At 38.0% G+C, this 9,925-nt stretch overlaps 1 protein-coding gene across 1 annotated transcript; it reads left to right on the top strand.

The window, feature by feature from the left end:
• Positions 1-42: 42 nt before the first annotated feature.
• LOC136438041 (uncharacterized) lies at positions 43-7,482 on the top strand. The gene is made up of 8 exons (XM_066432674.1): positions 43-218; positions 828-940; positions 1,695-1,851; positions 4,121-4,192; positions 4,889-4,975; positions 5,391-5,540; positions 6,068-6,163; positions 6,680-7,482. Exons 1-8 carry the CDS (start codon positions 63-65, stop codon positions 6,782-6,784), a joined length of 936 nt encoding a protein of 311 aa, XP_066288771.1. The 5' UTR covers positions 43-62; the 3' UTR covers positions 6,785-7,482.
• The last annotated feature ends 2,443 nt before the right edge of the window (positions 7,483-9,925 follow it).

Genomic DNA, 9,925 nt, shown 5'->3' with positions numbered 1-9,925 from the left:
ATATCAGTAACCTGCATCTCTCTCTTGATTTTCGGATCTGGTGTCTAGGTTGGTACTTTTCCATGGACAAGTACGCGACTTTCCACCGTCGTCTCCGAAATGTGAGCGATGACTCAGCCATCATCAACCAGCTGTTCTACCCTGAGTACAGGAAGCAGCGTTTCAAACCTCCAGAAGCTGGATCCGATGACTTCTTCAAAACACTAGGTGTCTTAGTGGTAAGTTTTTTTTTTAAATTATACTAACATTAAGTTAAAGTTAAAGTGACCCGGGCGTCTTGAAAAGACGCATAGGGGTGTGTTTATAACTTCCATACTCTTTCCCAAATGCTGAGTGCTAAGCAGAGAAAGCAGTATGTACCATTTTTAATGTCTTTGGTTTGACCCGGCCGGGGTTCGAACTCACGACCTACCGTGTGCAAGGCGAGCACTCTACCAACTAGGCCATTGCACCGGGACTACGAACATCGCACTGGTAAACTTATACCATCATATCATGATACACTATTAAACATAGTGGCCAACTGTACTCTCCAAGCAGAGGTTGGTGGGGAAGATTGTAACCTTTTTATCATATGCATAGTTTAGAGCGAACAAAAAACGGGGCATATGATTAAAATGTCACAATCTTCCCCATCAACTTCTGTTTGGAAAGTAGCCAACTTATCATCATAGATTGTCACTGTTTTTCTTTGCCCAGTCCAATACAGGTTCGTTCGCTTCTCGAAGCCAACCTATGACTGATGATAATTACGTTTTTCTATTTATCAGCAATGTTCCTGTTCTGATGAGCTTAATCAACAGGTGAACATTCTTTTCTCCATTAAGTTTTCCGAGAATAACCGGGAGACGCACCAGTATCTGTTTGAGAAGCGACTGCAGAAGTTGCCGGAAGTCGATCCTGACTTCCAAAACCAAAGGCCACCCACGAAGAAAGAAAGGTAGATTTTCCATGACAAGAATTATAGTGTAAGAAGTACTCTTGTGGAATCAAGAACATAGGTTATTGTAACAGTTTCTGCAAAACTTCTATTATATAATTATAATAATAGTCTTTATTGCATGTTCCTGCCCAGATGGGCTGAATGCACAGACCACACATGGTCTATAAGAAGCAAAATTCATAAAAGAATTGATACAATTCTACATTCTAAGTGAACTAAAATTAAACAAACGGTGGACTACTGCTAAAGTGATATTGATCATCTGATACATGTAATAGTTTCTTCTCTCTTTTTGAAACATTTTGAAAAATGACTACATACTTTGTCCATTATGTACTCATTCGTACATGACATAAGGTATATAAAAGTGTCCTGCTTTGACATTTTTGTATATTTCTTGTCTAGTCCTATTGTTTCAAACAGCAACTGGCGCTCATCATCATATAAGAAACAATCGAGTAAAAAATGGATTTCATCTTCAACATATAAATGGTCACAGAATTCGCATTTCTATTATTCAGAGGGATACGGTTATGTCTGCCAGATTCTATGTGTAGGGAATGGTCACTGATACGAAGTTAACACATCGCTCTCCGATGTTCGAAGTTTGCAATGTTTAGATATGCTTCTCTTTCAGAAATCTTTTTGAATGTTTTATAAGTCCTTAATTTGTTGCCTTGGTTTTCTCTTCGTCCTATAATAATCAAATGATAGCATATTATTTAGATGTTTTGCATTTTTGTTAACGCAGGAAATACGCTGAGGGACTACGAAAAACGGAAGATTTGACAAAAATGAGCAAGGAGTCCCTACAGAGGCAAATACAAAGGATGGGAACAATCATCGGGGTCATCTTCGGTGATGACGATACGGATGGAGCGATCGCTGAGACTGAACAGGGAGGAAATGTAGGTTATCATTCCATATATTACCATAACATCAATGACCTTGAGAGAAAAGAAATTGAAACAAGAGTCCTGCGACTTCATGCCTTTCCCAAATGAGGTTTACCTTAATGATTTCTTTTGAAGGTTTCTCATTAATTATGCAAATACGTTCCTCATTTGCAAACATTTGATCACTTAATAATCTCCTTTACCAAATTATACAGGCTAGTCGAAATATGAAAGTCTCATCTACGAAAATAAAGCTACCGTAGTATTTCATTTTTGATTATGCGAATAAAGTCCTAATTACTGTAATTCGATTACGAGAAATTAGGTTTACTTGGTTTCATTTGCTACAAGTATGGAATTTATATCATTTTCTTTATATTGATGCTTAAGCTATCTACATACCTAAAGTAATGACGATCCCTCAAATTCGACCTTAATTATTCTCCTTAACAATGCTAAATATAACTTACCCCTATAGTTAAAAAAAAGGGCTACTAGAGCGCCTTAACCCTATCCAGACTGGTCTTTTTTGGGATATCTGAGACTGCGTGTGTGTGTGTGTGGGGGGGGGGGGGATGGGCTCATTCGCCCCCCCCCCCCCTCATAACTTCTGAACGGTATGATGTATCATCACCAAATTTGTAGGGAGTGATTTTCATGTTTTCAAGTTCTATAATTCCTAAATTTTGGTGACGTTATGACGTACTATGACTTAATTATGACGTCATCGATGTGATTTTATTGGCTAAATAGGGAATTCCCGTAATATCTAAAGGTATTTAAAGGTATGTATTTGTTGATTTTAAAGTATACCTAGACATATTATGTGAGCGGCAACGACATTGACGTAAAAAAAAGACGTCATTAAATGACGTCACGTGTTGTTAGCGACCTGATACGCGCCGTTTTGAGTATCAAGACATGGTCAGGGAAAACAATCAATAGTGCAGTCAAAATAGGTCAGATCAAGCATATGAAGGTGTCTCCGTTATCGTGACAAGTTGACTAATCTCCTACAGTGCATCAGAGGAATCAGACATTTGTGAGAAACGAGATTTTTCGAGTCAAAGTTGACAAATTTTCCACCGGGTTTTCTATGGTTTCGCCATAGTTTTCAACCCCAAATACGCACAAATGGGGGTTTCGCGGCACCCGGTTACGGGATCGCTGTCTTATCCGATATATGCAAATATAACTACTTAAAAAGCTGCACATTTATTGAGCAACATTCTCACAAGGGGGCAGCTATATATATACGGAGAGTGCTGCAGAATGGGGAATAAGCTGGAGACAGATGGAGAAAGCTGCAGAATGAAGGTAAGACCTGTAGATTTCGGGAGAATCATGAGAAAAAATGGAGAAAGCTGGAGACAGACGGAGAACGCTGCAGAATGAAGAAAAAGCTCTCTCCGCCTGTCTCCAGCTTCCTCCATGCGTCTCTATCATTCTCTAGCTCTGCGATTCTCCCAAAATGGGATCCGCCATCTTGGATCGGCCATTTTGAAATTGTCAAAAATCCTTTTTTTCCACTTATGACCCCAAAACACACTAAAAATAGACTAAAAACTTAATCTAAATGTTTTTGGTAAAGAAAATGCCATGTAGTGACGATTTTGACGGCGAAAAAGCTTGTTGATACCTAAAATAGTGTAATGATCCGCCATCTTGGATTTTGACCGATTACTTCATCAAATTAGCATAAATTATGAATATTAAATCATGAATGTTATATCTACTCACATATGATGCTATACATGTAGGAAAACTAGCGTGGTTGAGCAAGAAAACCTAAAAAATATCATTGTTTTAAAAAAAATGCCTTTCAGAAACCCGTTGCCATGGCAACACGAAAAATTATAAACTTATACTATTATCATAACATTGTTGCCAACTAAATTTTAGGAAAAGTCACCAAGTTTGGTAGTTCTAGCATATGTCGTTCGGCAGTTATACGATGTCAAAGTTGGCGCGGGCACTTTTAGCACCCCACCCCCCCAGTCTGGATAGGGTTAACCTATGCCCCGTTGAAAATTCATGACCATAGTAAGACCAGAACTCGACATTTCTAAACTGTAAGTCCTGCTATAGGTGCAAGCAAATCCACAATAGGGCGCATAATCTAATTAATTCGTAAACATGTACTAAAATACTAAATAAATATTTTAAAGATCTATCCAAGTCTCATTTTTTACTGTTCACAGACATATACACAGAAATACAGCACCGAAAAGATAGCCTTCTTGGCGAAGATAAAAAGTAATTCACATTATGTTTTTTACAGGAACGCACTGTGAGAGAATCGGAAGCGGGTGCTAACATTAGCGTAGAAGAAGCGAGGCGGCTATTCAACGAGGTAAATGTAAATTTATGTCTGGTTTTGGGTTGCACTCGTCATTAGGAAGGAATGTTAATTAAAGAACCTAACGCACATCTCGAAAAACTCTCCCTTATTAATTATTTTCTCCTTCTACAGTCACGTTCCAATACACAGGGAAATATACAACCGAGTACAGAAAAAACACGTTTTAGATGTGCAACCTCTTACCACAGTGCAATGTCTGGATGTGTGGTGGTCTTCATCGGCCACCCGTCTTTTAGATCTAGACGATGTGTTTTGTTTGTATTGCATACCTGGTAAACCGTCTACAGTACAAGCTGCATATACGGACAGATATATTTGATCAACTCACATCATGAAGGACCCCTGCTCTTTTCGATAAGTGTGGTGGGTTCTTTTACGTGCTCGATGTGTGGCTCTCCACAAACACGGGACCTCCATTTAACGTCCTATCAGAGGGACCTAGCTAGGTACTCATTTTCTCCTCAAGTGAAGTGTCTTTCCCAAGGGCACGACGTCAACGAGACAAATCATGGGACTCCGGATTTGAAACCTGGGTCTGGGCCAAACACCCTGCCACTGGGCCACCGCGACGCCACCACGGGTTTGGTCCTAGTTTGTCCCAGCATCTTCTTTTCTGACTTTACAACTCAATCCTTGTGTGGCAATGTCCTTGGCTATCTTCTAATCCCCATGTCCTACACTCCTCAGACGGTGAATGATAGAGATGTCCAGCGGCTGCAGGTGCGAACGAAAGAAGAAGCCTTTAAGTTGCTGCTTCTGACTGAAGACGGAGAGGTAAGACACCTGGGTTTGAATGGCACGTGATTTAATATCTTTAACTTCAAACATGGTGATTTTCTATCAAGTCACACATCAGCAATTTAGTGCTATATTCTTAAATGCTATCCCAGTGTTTCCTCATATTTCTACATAGATTTCTGAAAGGATTTGATATCATACATTTGCTGTTTGCAATAGGTTTAACCAGGAACAGTAAAATGTTTCACACTCAGTATATATGATTGTATAAGCTTTGTCTTGACAGTGTTCATAATAGTTTGTTAAAAGATAGTTTTGATATTTATTTCTTAACTAAGGTAAAATACCATCTAATGTGTATGGGATGCGTTTGGCAGGACTGTGTGTAGAATCATTTTCGACTGATGCATCTACTCAAACTTTTGACATTGATTTAATCTCGTATACTCAGCTGACCGATGAAAAGATCAAAAACATCTACCAGAACTACTTGCCGCTACAAAATGCCAAAATGGAAATTCTAGGCGAAAGACCGGTGTCGTCTGCCGGAGAGTACTATGGAACCCTAATGGATTTCGTCGGAAGCAAGAACCAACTCTCGGTAATCTTCAGTTACATTGAACCTTGAACCTTGAACCTTGAACCTTGAACGAGGACATCCGTGATGTCATCTCGGGAGACAATGAGTCCTTCTGCTCCACTCAGTCCGGTCTTCCATTAGCGATCTCAGCTCTGTTGTTGAAATGTCACTGAGCCCAGCATCCCTTTTTAGATTGTCAATGAGGGTTGTGCGTCAGTTACATTCGTCGTGCGAAATGTCCACGACAACATTGAAAAAGCTTGATGTTTGTACCATTCTATCACGAAAGTCTGATGATATGCCTCCTTGATTATGTCGAGTTCTTGAATTCCATGAAAGACATTGCAAATGTGAAAAAAAAGTTAGATGTGAAGAACACACAGGTTGAGTTTACAATGTTGTATACTTTTTCAATTGGATAATAGTTCAATCATGTACCTTTGTCTTCTGGACCCTAACCGCGTTTACAAGGTGTATTCTACTCTGTTGTACATTAACAAAACGCTGTTCTGTGAAATGTGTTGTCCACGTTAATTTTTTTTCTATAGCAAGAAGACGTGGGGCGATGTATCGGCGTGGACGTGGACTATCTCTCCACAATGGACTTCGACATGGAGCCTGCAGATATGGAGTTCCTCATGAAGGTATTTACCATTGCCTGCTCGTTTTTTTGCTGATTATGTTTATAATAACATTTGGTATGTAAGACAGTGAAAGAAATGAACTGGCCCCCACACTGATTTATTTTTAACGTAGATTTATCTCTATCCTTACTGTTGAACATGGTATCGTTATTATGTCTTCATAACTTTTTTCAACACTGTTGGATTATGGCCTTTGGAACAATACATTCCTGTTTCAGTATCTTAACTAAAATGGTTATCATTTTTGTCGAACAATCATGTCAATAATCCGTGTGAGAATTTGGCTTCTTTTTTATCGTTGAAGGCGGCGTGGAGGTTCATAGAAATAATCTTTAATGTATCTTAAAACCTGTTTGATTTGGCATTGTTTTGCACGTTGTTACATATTAAGTGCCTAAATGAGATATTGGAATTATCTTATAATCAACACTAGTTTTGTATAAAGCAGAAAGGTGTAACTTGACTTTTTTCTATGGTGACAAATGATTCATGCAATAACATTTCGGTTCTTTACAGCAAGGTGTCGCTGCTGCAACAGCCTTCCTTTGTGAGTATGTCGAGCAGGAGAAAAATCCAGCAGCAGCCGGACGGCCACCCTTAACCCTTGTTTCTGAACAGTAGATTCTGTACTATAGTGAATCTAAAACTTGAAGTGTTGAAATGTATGTTATTCTCAAGTTAGTAAATAACGCTTAAATTACCAACTGTTTTCGTCAATATTGTAGCTTTCTCTGTGACGACGAAATCTTTGATGTTAACTTTAAACGCCCCCCCCCCAAAAAAAACACACACATAGATACTCAAGCTGTGAACTTACTTTAAACATCTTCGCTTTTCTGCTAGTTCCTCTTTTGATACCAAACTAGCTCTACTAAACAGATTACACTATAGAAATAAAGAAGATGAAATATGATCCTATTAACATAATTATGCGAAGATTGTGATGATGGTAAAAGTAAGAAATATTAAGTGATTTGAAAAAGAAGCAGCTTTTTACTATACACTGGCCAATCCTACGATGCTAATTGATGGATTTGAATTTGTTTTACTGGTTTCAACTATAGATTTTAGATCATCTGTATACACTTAAGTGTATGAAGGATAATAGACAAGTTGATTAAATGATATCGCCTACCAAATATCTGTGACGTTTGTCTGCGATTTGTTTCAGAAAGGATTGAATTCAATTAAATATTCGTTGATGGACGTGTTGCGTTGCGTTACAGCCTAAAAAATGTTAGCCAGCATATGATATTTGACTTGATTTGTTTTTGTCTTTGTTGTAACTACTGAAATAAAACCAAAAATTACAAGTACAAGTTTTATGTGGTTCCGTCATATGTTCACATTAGGTGCCTCAGTCTGAAAAAGAGGTACTACCTTTTTTTCCTACGTCTAGCAATGCAAGCATAATAAGGACGCTTTTGGCAATGTTTAGATACTACACTAGATACTAGACACTAGATTAGATACTGTATACATGTGCATCAAACCAGATGTATACAGTCAGACATATTACTGTCATATGTTGAGATTAACTGCAATAAGCAAGCATACGAAAGCTGAAGCAGATGGGGGTCGGTGGTAGACCATACTTTTTTTCTAAATGTACTGCAATCGTCCAAACAGTGGTTAAAACTTAAGAAAATAAGTAATCAAGAAGAAACGTCAACTAACAAATGCATTTAGGCCACAAGTTATAGTTTAATAACAACATAACAGATATATCAATCCGTATAGTTACGTACTGGCTACGTCTTAATCGGTAAGACTGTTCTACTGACCCTTTGCAAATAGACGCCATACCCTGTCAACATAATGTACCTCTCAACAGTTGTAGAAAACACATATCATTAAAACGTAGGGTAATTCATTAGCAATTGCCTCGAAAAAAGGGACCAAAGCCACTGATGTACAAAGAAACATCAAACAGATCTACAGACTAGACATTTTTACCTATTCACATTATCACATTATTTCTGTCTTTAGGGACGAGTTTGTAATAAATGAATGGTAACACTCCAAGCCAACATTATCCAAGCGACATTAAAAAGAACGTGCAAACTTTAAAGCTGTGACTTATATAAAACAAGTATTTTCTATTCATCATGTTTCTCCAACACAGTGGAAGGCATGTGTTCCCTTGCAAAGGTCACAATTTCAAGGCCGCCATACCAATTACACCATTATGTCGATTCAACGGAACATTTTGAAGCTAAAATCAAAATGAACACTAACGAAGAGATGTTCTAAAAGGTTGGTGTACATATGCTAAAATAAAGGCAGAATCGGATGATGAAGCTTGTCACGTGATAGAGCGTCAACTCGAAAGAAGGATAGAGGTTCTTCGTCTTCACACAGACGAAAAATAGAGTAAACTGATCATCATCAAAATGTTTATGTCCAATGTATGTCAGCATTATGTATCAGTTGTAATGAAGCAATATGTTATTTCTCTGTAGCGTAATTTGTCTTCGGAGTAGTTGAAACATACTGTTTATTTGGAGGACTCGGCTTACTGGAGGCCAAAGTTCACCATAACAGTCATGCGCAGAGGGTCCATTTTAATGCCACAGAAACCGCATGTATATGCTATTTAAAAGTAGCTGCTGGAGGGCTCTTTGTTGGAAATGTTGGTGTTTTTGAGCTGGAATTGAAAGGTAAGGGTTGTGGCTATTTCATTTAGTTAGAAAAATAGGGTTTTAGCAGTTTTTGAAGTGTCCGGTACACTTTGAAATAGGTGTAGTTTGGATGTAATCAGGTCTTGTCAAGGGGGGTCAAAGGTCATCTCGCCATGTTTTGATAGAATTTCACCACTTTGCGCCGGTGGAAAATCGGTGAAACTCAGTAGATTGACACCTTAGAGGTCAGACTACGCTGCCAATGTGAGTTTTCCATGATCTAAACTTCAGGTAGGTGACTTTTGACAGCAGTTTTCGTATATGCTTACAATAGGAAGTACAGGGGCTTGTGAATGGTAGATTTCAGCCTAGGAGGTTCTCACACATGACTGGCTTGTCGGCCTTGATATAGAAGCTTACAAAAACAGAATTCAGCTTGCTGAGGAATACACTCATGTTTATATCTGACATCTGAGTGCTGAAAAATTCAGAACAAAATTCCTGTATTCGTCACTCCGTAACAGATCAAGGCTTTGAACAGTTTACCTAAGGATGTGTACTAATTTCTCAGCTTATCAATATACTTATGCTTGTTATATTTTACAATAAGGTGTTGAAAATTCCGGTTTTCCTTTTAAGATTGTTAAAATAGATGTGTCCAAATATGGTCAAAATCTTAATAAAAAGAGAATCAGGATCGTATTCGGAAACGGTTTTTTCATAGACTTTAGGAACATTCCCTTCTTTCCCTCTACCCATCAAAAAAAAGATATAAATCATAGACGAATTCAAACTATGAGAAGGCTTATGAATCTGGGCATTGATTTGTTACCATGCATGCAACATTTGGACATTTTTTTCAGTTCAATTCAGTTAAGCATAAAGCTGTGACCGTCTCCCATTTGGTTATAGAGGAAATTCAAAGTTTGATATACAGTTAAAAGTTGCAAACAAACAGTGAAAGCTAGAAGGTATAGTATCTAACATTTAGTTGTTATCATAGAATCACCATTATTTGCCCTGACAAAAAATCATGTCATAGACGTACTTTCAATCATTCTTTGAATAAATGCTTCATCGGTAACACTGCATGTAATTTACAATGTTTTTAAGTATTCAATTTAGTAATTAACTTCTAATT

Source organism: Branchiostoma lanceolatum, chromosome 7 (genome assembly GCF_035083965.1).
Source record: "Branchiostoma lanceolatum isolate klBraLanc5 chromosome 7, klBraLanc5.hap2, whole genome shotgun sequence".
Taxonomy (NCBI): domain Eukaryota; kingdom Metazoa; phylum Chordata; class Leptocardii; order Amphioxiformes; family Branchiostomatidae; genus Branchiostoma; species Branchiostoma lanceolatum.
This window is presented reverse-complemented; position numbering and strand designations above follow the sequence as displayed.

Excerpts from the sequence above, each read along its gene's own strand:
- LOC136438041 (XM_066432674.1), top strand. The coding sequence starts at position 63 with ATGGACAAGTACGCGACTTTCCACCGTCGTCTCCGAAATGTGAGCGAT. Across the intron at positions 941-1,694 it reads CCACCCACGAAGAAAGAAAG|GAAATACGCTGAGGGACTAC; the intron begins GTAGATTTTCCA and ends TTGTTAACGCAG. Across the intron at positions 1,852-4,120 it reads AGACTGAACAGGGAGGAAAT|GAACGCACTGTGAGAGAATC; the intron begins GTAGGTTATCAT and ends TGTTTTTTACAG.